Source organism: Gekko japonicus, unplaced genomic scaffold (assembly GCF_001447785.1).
Source record: "Gekko japonicus isolate JY-2015 unplaced genomic scaffold, Gekko_japonicus_V1.1 scaffold47, whole genome shotgun sequence".
Lineage (NCBI taxonomy): Eukaryota > Metazoa > Chordata > Lepidosauria > Squamata > Gekkonidae > Gekko > Gekko japonicus.
In genome coordinates, this window is record NW_015165235.1 from 412,543 (window position 1) to 436,151 (window position 23,609).

The 23,609-nt window shown below is 44.2% G+C and overlaps 1 protein-coding gene across 1 annotated transcript in view; it reads right to left on the minus strand.

The window, feature by feature from the left end:
* Positions 1–1,346: 1,346 nt before the first annotated feature.
* Positions 1,347–23,609, minus strand: part of CPQ (carboxypeptidase Q) — a 245,742-nt gene continuing 223,479 nt past the window's right edge. Inside the window, exon 9 of the mRNA XM_015409855.1 lies at positions 1,347–1,843. Coding sequence (XP_015265341.1) covers positions 1,683–1,843 — 161 coding nt within the window. The 3' untranslated portion in view covers positions 1,347–1,682. The remainder of the gene's footprint in view (positions 1,844–23,609) is intronic.

The window sequence follows — 23,609 nt, forward strand, 5'->3', positions numbered from 1 at the left end:
ACTTTAAACACCTCCCCTTCCTTCTGGGGCCAGCTGCAGAGGCTGGCTGGGGAGGGGAAGTGAAAGGGAGGCATTTAAAGCTGCCTCCCTGATCGCTTCCCCAGCCAGCCTGCCAAGGCGGGCTGGCTGGGGAAGTGAAGAGAGAAGGGGTTTTAAAAGTTCAAACCCCTTCATTGTACCCTATGGGGCCACAGGGAACAATGGAGAGATCACGCCACATCTGTGGAGCAACTCCAGAGAGGGGGATTAAATTTGGCAGGCTGGCTGGGGAGGAGAAGCAAAGGGGAGGCATTTAAAGATGCCTCCCTGATCTGCCTTCACTTCCCCAGTGGAAGAGGAGGAGGAATGAAACTGAAACGCTCTACTGGCAAGCTGAATATATTTCGCAATGATGAGTATTTCCCAAATCCCAGTATCAAACCAAAAACGGGATTCGGGCATATCGGCATCTACCAATATTTTTTGAGTTTTGGTGTACGCGAACCTGAAAAATACCAATTCCCCCCCCCGCCCCCCGTGCCTCACCAGGATGCCAAGCCAGAGATAATTAACTGATATTTCTAGTAAGCACAAATGCTACTTTGCAGCCACCAACCATTTCAGAAATAATTTGGGATGTCTGCACAAATGAACTAATCTTAGGATTGGCTCACTGGAATCATTATCAATGAATATGTTAAATTTGCCTGGTGAACTCATACACACTGAAGTTCGTGGCATCCCTACTTTCATGCATATGAGACTCACTAGATAATGCAAGGGTAAACAGCAATAACCATCAAGGGAGGCTGCCTTGTTTGTTTGTTCTAGGCAGCCATTTTAAAGCTGAGAAAATGCTGTCAGACAGCACAACTGGTTTTGTTTCCAAAACAAAATTAGAGTGTTTTTAGTTCTGAGTGTTGGAGGGCAGGGGCATAGTACACCATGGAGAAAAAGTTCTTAGCCAGGTTCTTACCAGAAGTGCCAAAGGGTAACTCTAGGAATTGACAGAAACTCGATGGTAACACTTATGGTAAGAACTTCTGGTGAGTACACAAGGCTGCATTTTACACTTTTTTTCTCCTGTTGCTCTTCCAAGTAGTGCTGGCAACAGGACCTGGGGGGTGGGGAATCCCCCATTGGGGGCTTGCAGACCTAGTTCTCAACCAAAAAGCTGATGGAAGGATAAAGGCATTCATATCCCCTCCACATTTAAAATATGAGCCAGGCATTCTCCTTTCCCTATTCTTTATCATTATATTCACAACTGCTAATTTGAGGCCTCGGAACTATTTGCTTTTTAACTCTTTTTTCTGCCTCTCCCTCAAAAGTACACATTAAGCAGAGGACATTTACAAATAGGCGAATGGAAAAGATTTATTTTAAGTATCTAGCAGATAAACAGGTTCACTTATTTACCAATGGCTCTTATGTCACTGATGAACAGAGACTAGCAATAGCAAACTACAGAAGTATTTAATATAAGTGGCAGAAAACGAACATCTCAAGTGGAAGGTATTAAATCAGCAAATAGAAACAGGCCTGCATAATACAGTGGACGTGCTCTGAGTTCAAATAAGAGAAACAAAAAGAGAATACAGAATTTCACGACAACTGTAGGCCACATGAGTAAAAATATTCCTGATATACAGTAGAAAAAGATTACTGTTCTTTCTTGTTCTATTAAAAATACAAAAACAACATTAAACTGGCACCTTCTCCTCCATGTCAGCAATTACGTAGGACACAACAGCCCAAACAGCAGCACAGAGGTTCATCTGAGTTGGATCCTGAACTGTCATCGTGTCCCCTTGGGAATGATGAAACCAGAAGTATCTTGTGATGTCATCACGCAAGCTAGCACCTGTGAGGAAAAATTGAGCAAATTCATTATGGGAATTTTATGAGCATTCTTCTTTCATTGACATTGATTAAATCCATATGAACATCTGACAGTCTTTATATGGCTCATCTAGTCTTCTTAAAAATAGGGTGCTCAGGTTTTCATAGCTTCCGTATTAAATTACATCATTTCATCAGCCATGTATGAGTAAATAAGACAGCTAAAAACAGGATACACACACACACACACATCTTAACTGTGGGCAGATCTGCGAATACTTAAATCTACTGATCAGGCCCACACTGAGACAAAGGAGTTTTTCTTCAAATTTGGGGGAACCCTCAGGTTTGCAGAAAAATCTGAAATCGGTAAAAAGAAATACCGGGGCGGTTATAACCCCCCCCCCAAAACAAAAGTGTTGCCTGCGCATGTGAAGACAAGGCACCTACCCTTTTTGGAATCTCAGTGGTGTGTGTGTGTGGGGGAAGCCATGGCAGTTGATACCTGGAGATGCACTGGGCTCACCAGCATCGATGTTGGGGGGAGAGCCTGTGTTATGTATTGGGACTGAAACATCCCAGGACTGTTCCACCAGAGACGGGCTAAGCTTGGAGCCCAAGAACAATAGCCCACCAGGATTCTGGAAGTAACCAATCAAGAAGTAATGTTATATAAATAGCCTATTGTTGGGAGTGGGGTGTGTTTGGGTGTGGCAACTGCATGCTATTTAAACAGGGCTGCGGCCATGGAGTTCAGTCTTGTTCTTGCTGAAATCACTAATAAAGTAGAGCTGATCACTAGACTTGGGGTCTGCTCATCTATGGAACCCATTATTTAACAGCCTGACATCCCAAAAGCAGAATCTTTGAGGATGGAGGCCTTCAGGAGCCACAGAGGCCTGGAGCCATGCTAGCTTGCTGGCATTGATATCTCGGGTGTGTGTGTGTGTGTGTTGGCATCCCAACAGTAAAAGCTTTGAAGCTAAAGGGCTTCAGGAACTGCGGTGGGCACAGCAGTGGAGGCCTGAATCCTTGCTGGGCTTGTTGGTATTGATGTCAGTGAGGGGTGTGGGGTGGAGGAGAGTGTGGTGTCCCAGTGGCAGAAGCTAAGTATTGCAGATCCCCATTTGTGTGTGTGTGTGAGAGATTGGGTTGAATAAGGATCATAGTTTTAAACAATCTGAATTTGGGTGTATTTACCATGAACTAGTGGATCCTCTGCCCTTCATGTTATACTCTTGCCTCACAAGGCTGGGAAGTGTGGTTATAATGCAAAAAGAGTGACCGGCTCCTATAGTTGTTTCTCATGCTTTCATTCAAAATAATCAGCAGAGAAAGTTAATGGAGTCTAGAGCAAAAAGGGTCACCATCCCTTAAGTCTTAAAATTCACTAGTGCTGTACTCTTGCATCTATTCTCGATGCCCGTGCCACCCTTCCAATATCAGCATTCTGATATTTGAAATCCGGGTGTCAGTAAGAACTTCAAACTTCACTGCCTTGCTTCTGACCATCCTGGTTATCATCTTTTAGTTATTACAGAGGTCTCATTCTCTGGCCAGTTCTTACCCAGGAATAACAAGTCTGCCTCTCTCTTACGGGTTTGGGTCCAGCAGTGGGAGAATGTTCTTGAGACTAACCTCCCCCCTGATTGGGTCCCATCAAGTGAAAAAGCATCTAATGAATGTAAACACCCAGGCTTCCTTTGGTAAATACGTATCTTGTGATCACGTTCTCTCTGATCACTTGGGAGTGGGACCAAATCCATGCCTGCTGACATAATATATCTAATTCCCATGATGGCTTCACCATGGGGATGGAAAAAATCCAAACAATGTGGCCACAGTCAACTAGTAGAGAGGTTTCTGCAAGCCCTGGGAAAACCCCATGTTTGCAAAAATAAATAAATAAATCCAAAGTTATAAAAAGTTAAAAGTCCTCCTCCCAAAGCAATGCATGTGGAGACATCACAAATGGGAACAGATTTCCATGAAGATAGCAATCTCCTCATGAGTGAGCACCACACAAGATCTCAGTCACTGTTTTTTAGCTGCCTAGGAAGCTCATCACAATCATGAGCTCACTGTGTCATGTTATGGAGAAACAGCTGTAGAGTTTAATGCCTTCTGAAAAATACTGGGTGGCAGATGGCTTGCCGAAAGCTTGGCAACACTGCATCTTCTACGGATTCCTCCAAAACACAATGTGAGTCAGAGTCCTCACCACTGTGAGGGGTTGCTTTAGTCATCCACAATGCTGTAGAGGCAACAGCCATCGCAATGAAAAGAATCGGATGGCGGAGGTGGGGGAGTGGGTCTTGGAGCAATGGAGAAGCAGAGCCAGCACAGGGAGAGGGTATGGTAGGGATGATGGTGAACATGGGCACAAGAAGGAAAGGGAACCAGACAGAGGAAAGTGGAAGATGGGGAAGCAGAAACTTTGGGGAAAGTGAAGACTGTATGTTAAGAACTATGCAATGGCATAGGGGGAGAAATTAAACCCAACACTGGCTTGAGCAGGGACCAGGGAAGGAATGGCATTTTCCCGCCCCCTTGAGTCTTCATGGGTCCCCCTCTTGGTATCATTCACAGAGTGTCATCAGTATGCATCAAGTTAAACATAAAAACACAGTGCAAGTCTGTGCCCCAAAGGGTTCACAGTCTACACGAAGACATAGGAAAGGAGAAGGAGGCAACAGAGAAGGACAAGACATGAAAGTGAGCAAATGCACATACCTATCTTTCGCTTCAGTTTGGGTAAATACTGAAGGACTAAGCTAAAGGCTTTCATGGAAGAGTTTGGGTTTGTAAGGGGGAGAGAGATGTAGGTCAAGGCATAAAGTGCAGCAAGGGAGAAGGGGGGTACTACTTCCAAGTGCAGCAAGGGAGAACAGTACTACTTCCAAGTGGTGGCAGCAGCATGGAAAGAGGTTCCCATTGACTTTGGTAAGAAACATATTTCTAAGTTTGTGTTTCTTGTTAATAGAATCATAGCATCACAGAGCTGGAAGAGGCCATACAGGCCATCTACTCCAACCCCCTGCTCAATGCAGGATCAGCCTACAGTATCCCTGACAAGGGTTTGTCCAGCCGCTGCTTAAAGACTGCCAGTGAGGGGGAGCTCATCACCTCCCCAGGCAGCTGATTCCACTGCTGAACAACTCTTACTGTAAAAAAGATTTCCCTAATATTCCCGCCCTTAATTTAAACCCATTATTGTGAGTCCTGTCCTCTGCTGCCAACAGGAACAGCTGTTGTAGTTACATGTTGTATTCACATACAGTATGAGTGCGTGTGAGGGGAGACCCACTTCCGTCCTTAGAACACACACTGACAGTATGATGTGAGTGCTCTTGATCTGACTGTATTGAAAGCAGCTGAGTGGTGTCGGGTATTACCATTGAAACCAGCTGCATATTCTTATGAACACTGTTGATGTAATGGATTTTCTTGCAAAATAAAACTTCAGATCATTTCAATAAGTTCTTGTGAAATAATTCTACGAAATATTGCTCTGAGCATCCAAGTTCACACTAGCATTTATAGGATTTTTTTTAAAGCTCAGTTTTTATAAAGACCCAGGGCACTGCTTAATTATACAAAATGCTTCTCAGGTATCACACTGATAAGAATAATTATGTTCTTTCTATAAAATAGCATTTAATCCTTCATTTACTGAGAGAACGCAGCCAACGCTTTTGCCTGGTAATGGATCATACCATTAAAAGCTTAAAAGCTGTTAGATGCTAATTGGTTTTAACCGTAAATACGCTCAGAAATTAGAAGGGTGGGGTATTCAAAACCTTGTGGTTAATCTTCCACTGGGGCACGGTGGCTTTTTAGCACCCCCTTCAGTGGAAGCCACTGCTGCCCCCCCCCACGCCCTTCTAGGCTAGGGACCCTTTGAACTGGGGCTGCTAGGTACAGCTACTAACAATAAGAAAGAACGTCTCCTCTCCTGTGTAAAAGTGGTTCTGCTGACACATGTTTGGATCCTAAAAATATCAAATTGTTTGACCATAAATACATGGATTGGGTTAATGCCAGAACCAGCCAATCATAATCTTTTACTGACGTTAATGAGATTCACTTTCAAAGGCATGGTGGATGGTTGTGCTGTGTGGCCAATGACAAAAGAATGACGAAAAGGAAACTGAGTATATCATCTCAAATGTTTGTTTCCCCTTTGCATTACTGGTAAAAAGAAAGAGCTACCTATGGAGAATAACACAGTGCAGTTTGATCTGAGGCCACTGAAACAAATAAGCGTAGAGTGGAGTAAGTTTAGGATTGAACTGTAAATATTGCATTTCAGAGAAACCCAGAAGGGGGAAAAATTACATGCATGTCTTATTGTAAGCTAACAAGCCATCCTGGGTACTCTGACTAAATTTATTTGGTTCTGCCCCAAGAAACACTTGGCATGTTTCATAAATGACATTATAGTCAGGGCCATTTAGGCATCGAACAGCCTTACGGGCTCCATAGGAAAGAGGATGTGCAAGACTGGGCAAAGGGTATCAAAGGAATGCTGTCATGTTGGGAATTCAAACAGAAACCAAGACTCCTTAAATTATCACTTTAGACTGAAAACGTTGACTTGCGAACAGAAGCAAAATTTTCAGGATCAGAATGCGTGGATCAGAGGCACAGGATCAAAGGTGCAGGTTAAGTAATGAACACTCAGTCTAATAGTGAAGCACCTGACTCCTTTAGCAGCCAAACCAGGCTTCCCACTGATGAACTTGGAGTCTCTATAGACTTGGTGGACTCCTTAGGTATGTAGAACGATATGATTTCATAAATTAATCAAAAGAAGAAGTTACTTCTTGTTGAGGACATAATATGGCCTAGGTCTCCAATCCTGTTGAGCCTGTGAGCACCTTTGGAATGTTGAGAACAGGTCATGGGCACCACCACAAAATAACTGCCACGGGAGGGTCACAGACAACCACAAATTGTTGGGTAATTCCAAACCAAGCATTCTTCTATGATGGAGGTCACTGTTTCTGACTGGGTGCTCCCTGCAGACCCAAAGGTGATACCTTGTGAGTTCTTCTGAAGAACCCTCCTGCTCCAATGAGATGGAAGGAAGCCCACAGCCGCTCTTTGCTTTAGAGAAGAAGGATGCTGATAGCAGTTGAGAGCCGGTTAAAAGGGGAAAAGGGGAACAGGGGAAATTAGCTTCCTCAAGCCCCTGAAGGCTTGAGAGGACTAGGGATGGGTGGGATTTTCAAATGGTTCCTTCCTTCTGCTATTCTTCTTGGACCCAGATTGTATTTACTGTTTTATTAAGCATTAAAAGCATCTAGATGTTGTTCAGAAAACGAACAGGCCAGAACAGGCAATGCCTATAGCTTTCTCGGGCTGTACCATTTCAGGTTGCAAATGGTGATGGGACTGCTGGCTTGGAAAACCCTCTATGAAAAAGCTTCGAGCATGGCAAAAACTAGCATGTTGCTGAGAAGTGTGCATCCTAACCAGTTCCCTGATATGCCAGCGTGGTGTGATAGTTAAGAGTACCAGCAGGATCTGGGAGACTCACTCTGCCATGGGAGCTGGCTGGGTGACCTTGGGCCAGTCATACATTCACAGTCTAACCTACTCTACAAGGGTGTCATGAGGATAAGATGGAGGAGAGGAGAATTATGTAACCTGATTTGGGTCCCTGTTGGGGAGAAAAATGGGGTATAAATGAAGTAAACAATATAAAAACAGTATATATATATGAGGATTTCCCCCTTCATGGGACACCCCCCCACACACCATAGCCTATGGATAGACAGTCTGGGAAATGCTTTCCCACTTGATTCCTCCAAATAGTAGACTGGCTCTTCTATTCTAAACTGACATGACACAGGAGGAAAGAATGTGAGGCACAGAAGGAGAACAACCAATGCAGGCCAGCATGCGGAATTAGCTACAGTCAAAAACGATAAAAGAAAACCCCAGATCTTTAATATGTCTGTGTACATAACCCAATGGCCACCTCTTACACGTACTTTTATATACTGCATATCTGCTATCGAATTCAGTGTTACAACACTGCTTTTAAAAATAAAACTAATGTATTTTACAGCTTTTACAATTGCCCTTAAAAAAGAACTGATTGATTTGACATGCATTGGGGACATGTACTGGATTTAAACAGTCACATATGGATGTGGACAGCTTAGAAGTATTTTCTTCTTTTTAGCACAGCTTCTTTTGTGTGCACCATATTTAAATGCCTCCTCCGCTCTGTTACAGGTTGTGAACCAGGGCAGCTAAACCCTGGGGTCATCGCTGATGCTCAACAGGACAACCCCAGAGCCAGGCTTCCTGAACTCCATCCTTAGACCCATCTCTAATTAATCATGAAGTTTGGGCAGCGAGCCAAAGGAAATCTACACAGGGACAGGGAAGCACAGGCGCCAAGAACAGGGGCCATCACTGACATTTTTGCTGCAGCAGCTCTGGCGGGTAAAGAGACAAACAGCAAAAGAGAAAATTGAGAAAGCAGCTTGCCTCTTCAGAGCTACTGTAGCAAAATCCTCCAAGTTCCCAGTGTTAGAGATGTGCATTCAGATAGTTTTCGATCCAAATATATATCCAAAAAATAGATTATCCGTATTTTTTGAATACATCTCAGTATCTGGAGCAATATGCTGGTTTTCTGTTATACCAATAACTGGATCCTGAAAAATGCTGGGAATATTCAGGACTAGGGGCGTGCAATTATAGATAGGATCATTGTAGATAATTCCAAATAGGAACTCTCCGTCTGGGGCAAGTGATGCTCTGTATTCTTGGGGCTGGGGGGGACAACAGTGGGAGGGCTTCTAGTGTTCTGGCCCCACTAGTGGACCTCCTGATGGCACCTGGTATTTTTGGCCCTGTGTGACAGAGTGTTGGACTGGATGGGCCACTGGCATGATCCAACATTGGCTTCTCTTATGCTCGTATGTTCTTAATAGGCTATATCCAAACAAAAAAAAAGCCCCTTATTGGTATTTCTCTGCTATTGTTTCAGCCGGACATAGATTTGGGCATTTTTTCGGCTATCCAAAATGGCCAAGCCCTCGAATTCCTAAAATATTTGAGATTTTTGGGACCACCAGACAGTCAAAGTTAAAGGGCGTTTAAAGGAATTGAAGTGCCTTTAAATGTCTTCTGGGTAAACTTGTGGCTTGGAGAAAGCATTTAAAGGGGCTGCAAGTCCTGTAAACACCTTCGGAGTTCACCCAAGGCTTGTAAAAGGCATTTAAAGGGACCACAATCCCTTTAAATTCCTTTCCCCCCCTTCCACTGAAGCCAATGGAGGATGGGGGCACCTTCTTTGGGGGCCCTTAGAATTGGACCCCCTGGTCCAGTCTTTTTGAAACTTGGGGTGTTTTTAAGGAGAGGCACCAGCAGCTATGCTGCAAATTTGGTGCCTCTACCCCAGAAAACAGAACCCCCTCCCGAGCCCAAGATACCCGTGGATCAATTCCCCATTATATCTTACAGGGAACTATAATGGTTGAAAAAATCTGGGAATTTCGAAAGCTTCTGAATCAGACTACCATACTGGTAGTGTGATTCAGGAATATTGAAAAATACTGATATTTTGGGGGTTCAATATACCAGAATTCAAAAAATTCTCCCTCTTTTTTTGTACACCCTATTCAGGACCAGCATTTAAAGGCTTCTAGGCCCGTTTAGCTTTACAGAGTTCCCAGGCAATGGGATGGAGTGGAGGAAAGGAGGCAGCTCTCCCAGCTAATAGGATAAAACTTTAAGGGAATCACTAGAACTGTCTGCTCCATCATGACGATTTTCTCACAGGCTTCTGTGGCTCTCTGGACATGGACAAAGAAATAAAAAGCAGACCTCCAGCTTGACTCTATTTCAGGGATGTGACATTACCAGGTGTGTGTCTGTATCAGTGTCTTACCAAGTCTAGCTGACTGCCTTGGTACTAGCTTGCCAGGTTGGTTGGTTGACCCCCCCTATAGGGAATAATGGACCTTAAAAAATTAAACATTCAAAAAACCCCAACCCAAATCCAAATTCTGAAATGGTACTGAGGATGTGAATAATCTGAATTGATATTGATACAACCCCGCCCCTCAAATCTGAATTTTTTTAAAGTGCACATCTCCTGCCAAATGAGTCCCTGTGTGGTTCTTGCTCAGGTGCCCGTAGCTACAGTGGGGCATCTCAGGGCCTCCCCACCAACTTACTGCACAGGCCTCCTGACTTTTGTTTTGTTTTATTCTTGGCCAGCTGTCACCATAGCCTACGAGCACCAGCAAGCCTGGCAGCTGGTAGAGGTAGCTCTGTGGGTAGGACATGGCTGGGCTGGGCGGAGAATGCCACTGCCGCTGCTGCCACCACCAAGGAGCTCACAGCCTCCCCACCATTAGCAGCAGATGGGCACCTTGGCAAGGGAGACTTGTCCGTCACAGCCTCCTGGTTGTCTTGGCCCAAGTGAGGCTAAAATCCTAGAGAGGCCACCAGGAAGGTGAGGTGGGGAGGCCACTTCCTTCCTGCCCGGAGTGTGCAGGTGGGGAATTGGCATTTCTTGTTCTCACACGTGCAAAGTGGCATCAGCTCCTCCCTCCTGGGTGAGTCAAGGGGGATCCTGGGGCTGGTTGGCTCACAGGGGTTTGTGTGGGTGTGTGTGAGGGGGTGCCCCCCAACTTATTTAAATGCCCCCCCAAGAAAAAAAAACCTGGCTACACCCCTGGCTCAGGTAAACATCATTTCTGAAATGCAACACTGAGATCAACTCAAGCAGACAGGTACTTAATGTAGGATTCTACAGCTAGGAGAAGAGAAATGCATTAGATTGTCTTTGGACAATGGGTTGCATGATTTAAAATAAGGTGCTGGACTGAATGAGTCTACATACAGTATGAGTCTGAGGAAAATATTTTCATCATCTTCTCCTTCTCCCATGAAGCTTCCCGTTCACCCAGACATGTTGCTGGTTAGAGACAAGGAACCCTCTAGAACAATGTGCCATGTCATACAGGGTTGGTACAGCAAAAAGACAGACATGGCTGGAATCCCTTCCAGCTGCACAAGTAAACAGGGGCTTAGGGTATATGTAGAATGTGTATAATACAGAAACCTCATTGAAGTTAAGGAGGTCTGGTCAGTGCCTAGACTAGAGACCTCCAGGAAACATGATATGCACTGCCTGGAGTTTCACAATGGAAGAAAAGGCTGGAGATAAAGGCAATTAGTAAATTAATATCAGTGGACCTTCCATAAGGATGATCATACATTTCTCTTTCTCCTGGACCTGTCACTAAAAGCCCTGTCTGGGCTTCAAGTAATTATAATTGGATTCATTCTGCAAGAGACAAACGTGCTTACAAAACAAGTATGCATCACAACTCACTTCCTCAAAAACAGAAGCTGTCAAGAGGGAAATAATTAAAAACTCAACTACAGGATATATTCAAGAATCTGTTTCAAAGTGCAAAGGACTTGACTTGCTTTCCTTCCAGCTGCTTTTTACTTGAATTAAAACAGCACTAAAAGAGTCACAGATTTAATAGGCATAAAATGTTATAGGTAGACAAGTAGATATGATCCTATAATGTACAAAACCCACATTATTTGAGAGGAGGAGGAGGAAAGTTGGATTTATACCCTGCCCCTCACTCAGAGTCTCAGAGCAGCTTACAATCTCCTTCCCTCCCCCTCCCCACAACAGATACCCTGTGAGATAGGTGGGACTGAGAGAACTCTAAGAGAACAGCTCTTGAGAGAACAGCTCTGAGAACTGTGACTGATTCAAGGTCACCCAGCTGGCTACATGTGGAGAAGTGGGGAATCAAACCCAGCTCTCCAGATTAGAGTTCGCCGCTCTTAATAACTACACCAAACTGGCTATCTAAGCTAAGTGAACATAAGAAGAGCCCTACTGGATCTGAACAACAGTACATCTAATCCAGCCATTTGCTTCACACAGTAGCCAACCAGTTGTGCTACAGGGCCAACGAACAGGGCACAGAGGCCAAATCCTTCCCCCAGTGTTGCCTCTTAGGGGTATTTAGAGGTTTGCTGCCTCTGAATAGGGGAGGTTGCCTTTACTCACCATGGCTGGTAGCCATTGATGGACTCATCCCCCATGAATTTGTCTAACTCCCTTTTAAAACCCATGAATGCTCATGGACATCTCTACATCCACTGGCAGTGAATGCCACAATTGCTCATTGACTAAAGAAGTACTCCTTTTGTCTGTCCTGAATCACTTGCCCATCAACTTTGTTAGGTGACCTCCAGTTCTAGTACTATATGAGAGGGGGGGAAATCTTGCTACCCACTTTTTCTGCCCGTTGTATAATGTCATAAATCTGTATCATATGTCCCCCCCCCCCCCCCCCCGTTTTTTTTTTTTTTAAAATGAAGATGGGAGAAAAGTGGGTCTGGCTCTAGATGCTGTCTGAGCAACTGATTCCTTGGGAACAATCTTTAAGCTGTTCTGAACTCTTTGAAGGAAAAACAAGGCGTCAGTGTGACAAATAATTACTGTTTTGTTCTCCAGTAAAGCTAATACTCATGGCATGTCTACCCCACAAACGCAGAATGGTTTTATACCAGATTGACTGGCTTCCCTAATAAATCCTTCCGTTCTGCTTTGGAACGGAAGAGGAAAGAAGCCAGCAGCTACTCAAAGCCTCATGGGGACTACATTCTTCTGGGCACAACTGGATAGGTCGGAACTGCCTAGTACCTCATATTCATGTCCCCTATTGAAGTACCTAACACAATAAGGAAAGGGAAGACTTCAGTCTTTTAAAAAAATGCATACATACGAAAGCAAAATAATTACAAACAAAATAAGCCTTAAATACACACACACACACAAACAAATAGTGATAACATAGTTGTCTTTGCAATTAACCCCCTCAATATATCTTATTAACCACACCACCTATATATAATGTAGAGTTATACCTCAAACATTTTCATTGGGTTTAGTTCTATTCCAGTAGGTTAAGAAAGGTTGCATGGGACCTCTGTCAACAAAATCTTGAACTACAGTTCTCACCGTTTATCTCTGTGATTTATCATACATAATTCACAGCAGCTTATAGTCTTGGTAACTTTTAAATTTGGTAAGAAAAGTCCCTTATAAGAATAACTGATTTCACAAAGGGGAAGGTAATCAGATCTTTTGCAGAAATTACACATATAGGAGGAGTAGAGGTTTTGCGGTACCAATATTTTTTTAATTTTTTTTTACAAAGTAAACAAGATCAGATAAAGGCTTTGGGGCCTTTAAATAAACTTGGGAAAAATTTAGACAAGCCCCATAAGAGAAAAGATTAGTCACCAATATTTATAATACAATGACAGACTCATACACAAAGGTTATGTGTTATACTGGGGAAAAGATATCTAAGTAACCATTCTGGAAAAAACATGATCTTAGTATTTACAAAGAATGTATAAAAAAAGTTAATGAGGGTATATGAATGTGATTAAAAAACTGTGATAAAAGTAAACTGATGTACAAATGGGATCTTACTCTGGATACAGTGGCAAAGACGGAGGTCCTGGGTTTGAGTCGATGTGGTTTGGGGTTGGGGCTCCCACTCCCGACCTTCGAGGGGGCGCCTTTGGTGCCAGCGTCGGAGGTTAGGAGTTTGGGGGTGCTCCTGGACTCCACATTATCTATGGAGGCCCAGGTAGCAGCCACTGCCAAAGTGGCCTTTTACCATCTTCGGCTAGCTCGGCAGTTGGTTCCATTTCTCGACCACGACGACCTAGCCACAGTGATCCATGCGACGGTCACCTCGAGGCTAGACCATTGTAACGCTCTCTACATGGGGCTGCCTTTGTTGCAAATCTGGAAGCTGCAGCTGGTGCAGAATGCTGCAGCCAGGCTGTTGATGGGCCTTCCTAGGGGGGCACACATCCAGCCTGTGCTGAAAGCGCTGCACTGGCTGCCGATAGCATACCAGATTCACTTCAAAGTGCTGGTTTTTCCTTGTAAAGCCCTAGATGGCCAGGGTCCGACATACCTACGGGACCGCCTTTCCCCATACATTCCCCAACGAGCACTACGGTCCAGTACTAAACATCTCCTGGTGGTTCCAGGTCCCAAGGAGGCCAGATTAGCGGCGACTAGGGCTAGGGCTTTTTCGGTGGCGACTCCTATCTGGTGGAATGAGCTCCCAGAGGAGATCCGGGCCCTGCGGGACCTTGCACAGTTCCGCAGGGCCTGTAAGACGGAGCTCTTCCACCAGGCGTTTTAGGAGCCACCACGACTGTTACCATCTGTCTACGACTATTACTATCTGTCCTAGCCCATTATTACCAACTCGCCATGAGTGCTAAAATGGTGGTACTGCGTTTCCTTGTCAGATATTATGGCGAGCACTTAAGTTGTAGTGAATGTTTTTAAATGCATTTTTAATGTTTTATGTATTGGGCATTGGCCCCATCTGTACGTCGCCCTGAGCCCGTTCGCGGGGAGGGCGGGTTATAAATTTAAATAAATAAATAAATAAAAAGATTCTCTGCAAACAAATATATTTTCTTTATTTAAATAGAAGTTCAAAACATCTTTGGTGGCACTGTCTGGTGGTTAAGAACTAGTGGAAAGGTATATTCAAAGTAATGGAAGAAATTGTGCAATTATGCTACCTTGAACTCCTAAAATTGCCTTTCTGGGACTGTTTCAAAAGAAGATAATGATAAAACATAAACATATGATAAATAACTTATTCATATTTTCAAAGCAATTAATAGTACAATTCTGGAAACAAACCAGGTTACCAGAAGTAAAAGTGTGCCTTGGGAAAGTCTGATTTGCTATGCTGATGGAGAAAATTACTGTATATAAGTTATAGTATGGAAGATGATCTGTTCATGAGGGATTTGTTAGGGAAGACTCTGGTCTTGTGGTGGACTCCCTAGATTAGCAGCCTTATGTGTTTTACTGGCCCTGTCCAAGTTTTTACTTCACTTCTTGTATTCCAGAATGCTGTCTCACAAACTGTCCCTATTATTGGTTTACATTAGCATTTTTGTGCTTTCCATCCATTAACATCCAAGTAAGAAAGAGGCCTATACAATGTTTCACATGTATTGTCTAGCTCATCCAGCTAAATTACCATGCTAATTAAAAAGGTAAAGGTTCCCTTGCTCGAAAGCCAGTCGAATCCGACTCTAGGGTTGCGGTGCTCATCTCCATTTCAAAGCCGAAGAGCCAGCACTGTCCGAAGACATTTCCGTGGTCATGTGGCCGGCATGACTAAACACCAAGGCACACGGAACACTCTTACCTTCCCACTGAAGTGGTACCATGCTAATTAGAGACAGGCTAAAACTAGTTTGTGAATTTAGTAAATGGACCCAGTGGGCTTCTACATGAATCACTCTCTCCCCCCCCCTTTCTCTCTCTTGCATATTCTTGACAACAAGAATGCTTCAAAGAAGTGACATCCAGGTAAGCCATATGGCCACCAACCAAATGACAGATGGCTATTCTCAGCAGCTTCACTCAGTATGTAGGTGAAGGAACATCCATGATTCTGACCACAGATCCTTTCATAACAGCCATCCTGAATGACTGATCACTCCAATCCATTGGATTTCCTACTGATTATACAAGAATTTGATCAGTATGGAAATTGGGAAAGATCAAATCTAAGGTTTTTTTTTTAGTTCTACAAACTGCAGACCATGCAGTTTTTCAGGGGTGAGTAGGAACTGAAATAATGCCAGTATATATTAATGGTTGTTAGTGGTTAAAAAGACCATAGTCCCTTCATATAATGCTAGTGTTTAAACCAACGAAGATACATTATATAGACAAAGTGAAAGTTTTGTATTAATTTCAGAAATTTCCATATATTATACCTGTTGGATTTACACTTGTAAATTGTCTAATTATGTTTGAGACCTCCAGTCATATAAGCTAAATAAACTGATTGATAGAAAAAGAGAGAAGAATAACACTGAGGTATTAAGGTTATGTTTCTACCTACCAGGTATTTTTACATATGCTCTGGAATAACTAGGAAAGAACAGGTATACTCCACTCCACCATTTTAACTGGTCAGCACTGGGGGAGAGTATGAGAATCCTGGGATTGTCTGCAGGAGCGTCAGTACTTCTGAGATATTCTGTACTTATCACATTCCTTTGATAGCCCTTGCAATGATTCGCATGATACAAAGTTTTTGTGGCCACATGGTGTTCATGGAGAAGTGGCTTTGGCCATCACTCCCATGCGGTTTTCCTCATACAGGGATCCAGTGTCGGTTCCATCAAGAGCCTTCCACGCAATGATGGGTCCGCATAAGTTTCACCAACAGGGCTCATAGCAGTTCCCTGGAGCCATTTCTTGTCAGGAAAACAGTATGGGAGGGGGGCTGAAGTCCCTTCTTCTCCACATGCAGGGAGGGCGGGGTATAAATCAAATAAATAAATAACTAAATAAATAAATGATCCTAATCTGAACTAGGCCCCAGTGTGCCTGGGAAGCATGAAACTTCCAGTGCATATGTGATGCAAAGTCCTCATGGCAGCCTGTGTATCTATCATGAGAACCAGGTCACTGTCAAAACCACAGTCCTTCTTCTTTCAAATGGTAGATAAGATCGCCACGCATGATTGCGAGTAAATATGTAGCTGCAGCAGTACGTTCTTTCAAGCAGCAAGCTATCACTTTATCTATGAGCACAGCTGCCTGGGAAAGCATTAAATATACAAGGAATTGTCATGGAACAAAGACAGACTAGCAGATGCCACTACAAAACTGACAAAAGGCCATTCATAAAATATGCCATTCATCAAGGTGAGTGTGCATGCGTGTGCAAAGTTTATCAAAGGAGGGGTTTGGACTGAGGCAGAGTGAGACAAGGATGGGGTACTTTAAAAACGTGGCATACAATCTGGGCGACCCCAAACACAACAATGTGGACTTGCCATTATAGGACATTTAGAGAAGTTATTGTCAAATAAGAGAACTTTCTTTTTGAGAGAAAACTACCCTTTAAAAAAGGGGGGGGGAGTTTGTGGCTTGCCACCAAAAATGTGTTAAACGTGTGTGTCATTTCAATTTCTCGCTTCAGACGCCGCAACAACTAAAGCCGGCCTCATTCCACTTGATTAAGTGATCCGGTGGGTGCCTTTAGTGGCAAACAATACTTGGGAGACTTTTGTCAATTCAAGCCCAAATGATCAAGAAGTTAATGTGGTTCCAGCCGGGCAACTGTGCCACCCGCTCTGTCACTGAGTTTCTTAACACTGAAATTACTGGGTGAAGTCAATGGCACTTGAGTTACCCTTGCTACAGACCTTGAAATAGTTTCTGGCACAGAGCTTATAAATAACATCAGAAGTCCTGCTGTTTTACCTCCTGAATCACTGCTCTCAAAAGCTTTTTAAAATTCAAGATTTAAGCAAAATGGCAAAAGGAAAGCACTCGTTTCAGCTGCTTCAGGGGCTAATTAAATGAGGGCCGCCAATGGGAAGGAAGGAGAAATATGCCACAAGTCCCATTTCCTGTTCGGTTTAATTCATTGGAGTATTAATTCTTATTGATACAGAAAATAGGCTAAATTACAGCTCAGGATTATCACAGTTACTTTTTGCAGCACATTAACCTTTCACTCATCGCCACAGAGCAATTGTGGCAGCTGCAGATGGAGGCTTGGCGTGCATAAAAACGGCACGAAATCAGGTCTCCGGGAAGCAAGGGGTTCCACTCTGCAGAGCAAGCGCTGGCAAGCGTCTAAAATAACTTATCCTAAAGTGCTCCCAAGTTAAAGCAAAACAGATATAGCCTTCGTTTGATAAAAAGGCTTGGGTCGCTCTCCCCCTGCTACCACCTACCTCCACGAATGACACAAGCACAGATTTTCTACTTTTAAACACGGTGAATTACCAACAGCCAAGCAACTGGAATGCACAGATGGGTAAGGGAAGCCAGAGTCTGTTCCCATCCCACGGGCTTTTAACCTATTTTTAACCTACAGCCCAAGAAAAGGCACATCACAGACTTGCACAGACAGTAATTAATCTCTGGTGTTCATGTCCTTTAAAAAAAAAACCACCTTGGAAGTAGCTGCCTTTTGTTGTGCTTCTGTGGCCTGGTCCACAGAGATGATGGAGCCGAATGAGTTGGTAATGAAGTGGTCAGTCCCAGAGGTGGCAGAATGGACTGTACCACTGCATGAGCCTATGTGCGTGGGATCCCAATTTTGAAAACAATCACAGCAGGGAACGTGCTACCAGGCTACTCCCTTTCTCCTCAGGTGCTAGGTTGTTTTTTTTTTAATAGGCAGGAAGTTATTTAAGTGGTGCAAGTATTCAAAGTCAGAATTTCCTTCCTGCTGCCTGCATGCTATCATTACATGTGCTAGTACTTGCTAATACCCGGCATCACCCCTTGCCACTTCTCAGTTCAGATGATGGGAAACTTTTTTTTTTTGACTTTCATTTTTTTCCCAAATTTTTTTATTAAGAAGATTAATACATAGATGATGGGAAACTTGATCACACTCTGTAACTGCTTAAAACTCCCTTTGAGGTACCTGTATAGGGCTGGTGGCAGTAGCCATCTGGCCACCATAAAGGTTAGACTAGAATCGCTGCCTCACTAGTTTCCTACATTCCTTTGTGGCTGGGAAGGATGGAAAGGCTTGGTTCAGCTGTTGCTGGAAGCTGTAGATACGCAGTCTGTAGTTTAGATACACACTGTGTAGGTACAGGCACCACATGGGAAGCTTTGAGGCAGCTATTGTATGGCTCCCAGTCATCCTAAATGCTCTTGGAATGCAGATCGATGGGAATGCCACTGACTACATCTGCACCACCTGCGTCCCCATGGATGGCTATCAAATATGGTTGCAATCGCTGCCATTCACACAGGTCAGCAACTTCAGCCTTTGCTGGATTCTCTCTTCTCACACCACAGAAATAGAGTGATTAGAAGACAACAAGGAGACTGGGGTTGCGGTCACACACGCCAGAAAAAATGGGGTGGGGGCTATTTCCTCCGGAGGAATTTGACCCACAGTTGCACGATCACACAGTCCTTGGAAGCTGCGGGCACAGCCCACCAATGTGTGATCAGAAGCAACTGCAGGTGAGTCAGGTTTTTTTTGTTGTTGTTTGTTTCTGATGCGCTTAAACGAGGAATTGATGAATCGCATTTCCGCACTGAGGGCTCCCTATGGAGTTTGTGATTATGTGCATACTGAGAAGGGGGGAAAAAACAACGGCACGGCATCAGGATGGCTTGATCTGACCATCCTGATGCCATGAGAGCGCGCTGGAGTGATCAGACAGGGGAAAGTCCGTCTGTGGCCCGTCACAACCCGTTTTCTACCGGATTTCCCCTGATGTCTTTTAACTCTGCTTCTGCAGTGGAGCAGAACAGGTTGCCGACAGCTGCGGGGCGCTTCCCAGATGTTGTTGTCTGATCACGCCCTTTAAATCCGCCTGGCATTTGCACCTATGGTGGGTCTAATTGTGCGTATGATCGTGGTCTGGGATTCATTACGCAGGAGACTTTGCTTGTTTTAGGCTAACATACCCATATTGTGCTCTCGTGTAGGCAACAAACGACTTTTGTTGGCCTAATTTCTACCTGTCTCCTACCAATAGTAAACTTGAGGACCTACTGGCATGGCCATTACACAGACAAGGCAGGAGTTTCTGCATATTTTGGAAACTTTCTAGGCATACAGAAAAATAAGAGTTTATAAGTTAAAATGGGCCCTCCACAAATGTCCAAATGAGGATTGTGTACATTGCTTTCCCAGAAACCAAGAAATGTCAATGGCAGTTGAACGTCAGTTGGGGGGGGTGAGAATAGAGGAAAGAAGGAAAATTGTCCTGCTCAAAATCACCCCACCTGCACTTTGCCACTCATGTTTAGAGCTGGATGAACACTCAACTCCACAGTCAGGGCACTGTCAAGGATCTGCTCTGGGGCAATAACTAATAATATGACTAAAGGAAAACGCTATTTAAATTATTGTCAGTATTAGAATGTGTTAAATCGCTCGCTTAACATAGCAGTCGGAGAGTGATTCAGCAAGAACACAACTTTATTCTTCAACTCGAACACAACTCCAACACGGATCAACATCTGATAGCCAGAACAGCCTTTACATTGCAACTGTTCTGCTTTTAAACATTCCCGGCTAATGTAGCCACGCCCACTGTACAAATATCAACCCATGAGGTTGCAGAGATAAGGTCCAATCACATTAGTTCCCGCTCAGGGAGCTTGCTTGAAGTGATTGGCTGGTTACTTCCTGGGCTAGCAATACTATTGGATGGATTTGGATCCTAGCCCAGGATGAAGCTTAACATTACAGTTCAGTTAGATGTTTCACCACATGTCATGCATTCAAGGCAGCTTTGAATACACTACAGAATGCATCTGATTGCTAAAAATAACAACCAGTGATCTCTGAAAATCTTGGGAAATGTCTGTAGAAGCCTCTGGAGGCTGTAATGCCTGTATCCCAGAGCTGCACATGGTGGCAGTGGGAAGGAGGGGGAGAGCAGGAGGGGGATGGGCAGCAGGAGTTAGCAGATAATCTAAGTTACAAGGACTCTGTCCAAACAGAAGATTTGGCAGTTGTTCCTCCCAAAAGGGATAGTGTTGCTAGGACTGTCTGAGCCACAGGGTTCTGACCATCACTACCTTGTCTCCAGTGTCTCTGACAGAGTCTGGATTCTTCCCCATTCCCTTCCATTTAATGCTAGTCCCAGTACGGTCTTCAGCATACACTTTTTACATATTGCATATCACTGTGATTACTTGCAGTGCAGACAAACAGTGAGTTGACAAATTCAAACCTTGTGCTCTCTCTGCCCCGCTATTTTTACTTTTAAAAGTGTCTGTAGACTTAATTACATGTCTCACAAAGGAAGTATAGGTTTGTAGCAATTGCAAGAAAAGGAGGAGTTGGAAAAAGTTATATACAGATAAAGATCAGGAAGGAGGAGGAGGAGGAGGAGGAAATTAGATTATACCCTGCACTTCACTTGGATTCTCAGAGTGGCTTACAATCTCCTTCCCTTCCTCTCCCCACAACAGACACCCTGTGAGGTAGGTGGGGCTGAGAGAGCTCTGAGAGAACTGCTCTTGAGAGAACAGCTCTGAGGGAACTGTCACCCAGAAGCTGCATGTGGTCAAGTGGGGAATCAAACCCGGTTCTCCCAGATTAGAGTCCGCCCTTCTAACCACTATACCAAATTGCGTTTGCGCTCAGCAAAGAATGGTGTGCTCACTACAATGCACATTTGGTCAGAGCAAGATGCATCCTGCCCGTGGAAGTGTCTGTTGTGCAGAATGTGCCTTACATCAATGGAATAAGGATGGGCAGAGTGGTAGGATACAGACCAGTGCTTGGGCTATGAACACTAAGTCCACTGAAGTCAATGAACTTAGAAGGGTCTAACTCTGCTTAGTATGACATTAGTGTGACAATAGTGACATTAACAGTATTTTATGTCCCATAGCATGCAAAGGAAAAGAAAGCACCTGCTTTCACCTGCATTTCTTGGGTCTCCAGACACCTCCCTGTGCTAGCTCAGCCAGCCAAAATGTTAAGAGGCTATAAAACTGGACCATTTCTGTCCATCTGCTGGAGGTTTGGCAGAGACAGCTCCTTGGATAATGGGTACAATGCCTGGTAAATTTCATCCTAATGAGATGGGAAACTACAAAAAGGTACAGCTGGAAATATATTTTCCCACTGAAGCTAGTGGGAGCAAGAACAAAAGTGTAAACAAAAGGAATGTGAGTAATAGCAAAGATAACAAACACCAATGAAGTTAATTACAAGTAAGAACTTAAGAGCCCTGCTGAATCAAACCAGTAGTCCCCTCTATTCCAGCATCCTCTTTCACACAGTGGCCAACCAGTTGCCCCGGAGCAACAACAAACAGGGCACAGAGGCCAAGGCCTTCTCCTGATGTTGCCTCCTGGCACTGGTGAAACAGAAACAAACGTTAAAAGCAATGTTAAGCGCATCCCTATTGTAGTGCTGAGGTTCAGGCTAAAGGGTCTGGAAACAGCCCAGATTCCAGCTGTTTCATGCTACTGTGCTATGGGGGGGGTGATATTTGCTAATTGCTCATCTGACTTTCCCTGTGATTTGTTACAGGCCCCCAGCCAACCAGTGTTCCTGTAACAATGGATTATAGGGTCCCCCCCCTTCCCCGTGACAATAACACAATTCTCCTTGACAGTAGGAATTATTTATTTATTTACTCATTTAACAAATTTATAGCCTGATTTTCAACACACAATTCTCTCTGCAGGGAACAGTAATTAAGAATAATGTTATTACAATACAATAACAATAAAAACAGAGTGAAAAAAAGAGCAACTAGACTGCTGCCAATAACATCAACTAAAACCAAGAACACATTTGGAATAAAGAGTCGTTTGTAGAGGAAAACAACTTCTTCAAAGCCGGTATAAAAGGAACAAGATCCTAAATCTGGCAGACTTGAGGTGCCAAGCATGGCAGCCAATACAGAAAATAAACACTTTCCACAGTGGCTGCTAGCCCAATGGATGGAGAAATGACCAAAAAGTTCTCAGCATTTCAGCTTAAACAATAAGAAAGGATATAGGGGAAGAGGAGCTATCTCAAGTCTCTGGACCCAGACTGTAGATGGCTTTAAAGGTACTTTGGCTGTGGTCACACGGAGCATTTGCCGCGCTGAAGATACGGATGGTAGGCGGATTTTCTGGGCGCGATCACACCGCAACATCTGGGAAGCGTAGAGCTCCCGTGGCTAACGCGAGGCTTCCCGCCGAAGATGCGGAGTAAAAACTAGTACCTCCGAGGTACTTGTTTCCGGAAGCCGCGGGGCAAGGACGGGCGTCTGATCGCGTTTCCGGTGGACTTACGTGGCATCCGGCGCCCGCCGCTGTTCATCGCATACAAGAGTTTTTTTTGTCTCCCAAGTCTCCGCAAGTTGCACAACAGCGCATGCGCACAAAGAGCGATTGCTAGTGCGATCGCGCCGCACGGCTTCTGTGCCACGCTGCAGGATACCCATCTGGTCGGCACCTCCCCCCTAACCACGGGACCTCGACCGGGACGTGTGCTCAGGCGGCCGCGTGTTAGTTTCCTCCGGGGCAATTAGCCATGCCTCCCCCCTGCGATATCCGGCCCGTGTGACCGGGGCCTTTGAATGGCATCTTGAGTTTAGCAGAAGCATATATGCAACCAGTGAAACTCATACAGGATGGCTGTTACATGTCCTCTGCAACAAATGTCACACATCAATCTGGGTGCCACATTCTGAACCAAAAGGACCTTCTGAGCAGCCTTCAGGGAAGGCCACACACGAAATGCCAATTAGGGGGCTACTAGAGACTATTCTTGTCCAAGTTACTCTCGAGTTGATGAATCACCTATAACCTATGTTCATGGCCAATACCACAATCTTATAATCGAGAAAACCCAAATCCAGCCACACTCCCTATTTGCAAAATATAGCACTAGTAGAGTGAATAGGATCTACCCACTTTGAATGAAAATGGAACATCTCTAATCTCCACTGAAATCAGTGGTCCACTAAATAGTACCGATGGAGTAAATACCCCTGCATTAAAATTGCATTTTAATAGCAAATTGCAAGAAAAAGCCTCGAGCATCTGAAAAGTTATGCTTTTTAATGATTTTTTTTTAAAAAAATCAAAATTGTATCAAATGTTTTGCATGTGCATGTTCTCATACACTTTCCCATGGCTGCCCTGTCCCTCCTTCCCCATCTCCCCGGCCCACCTGATGGAATGAGGTGATTTCCTTGGCTGT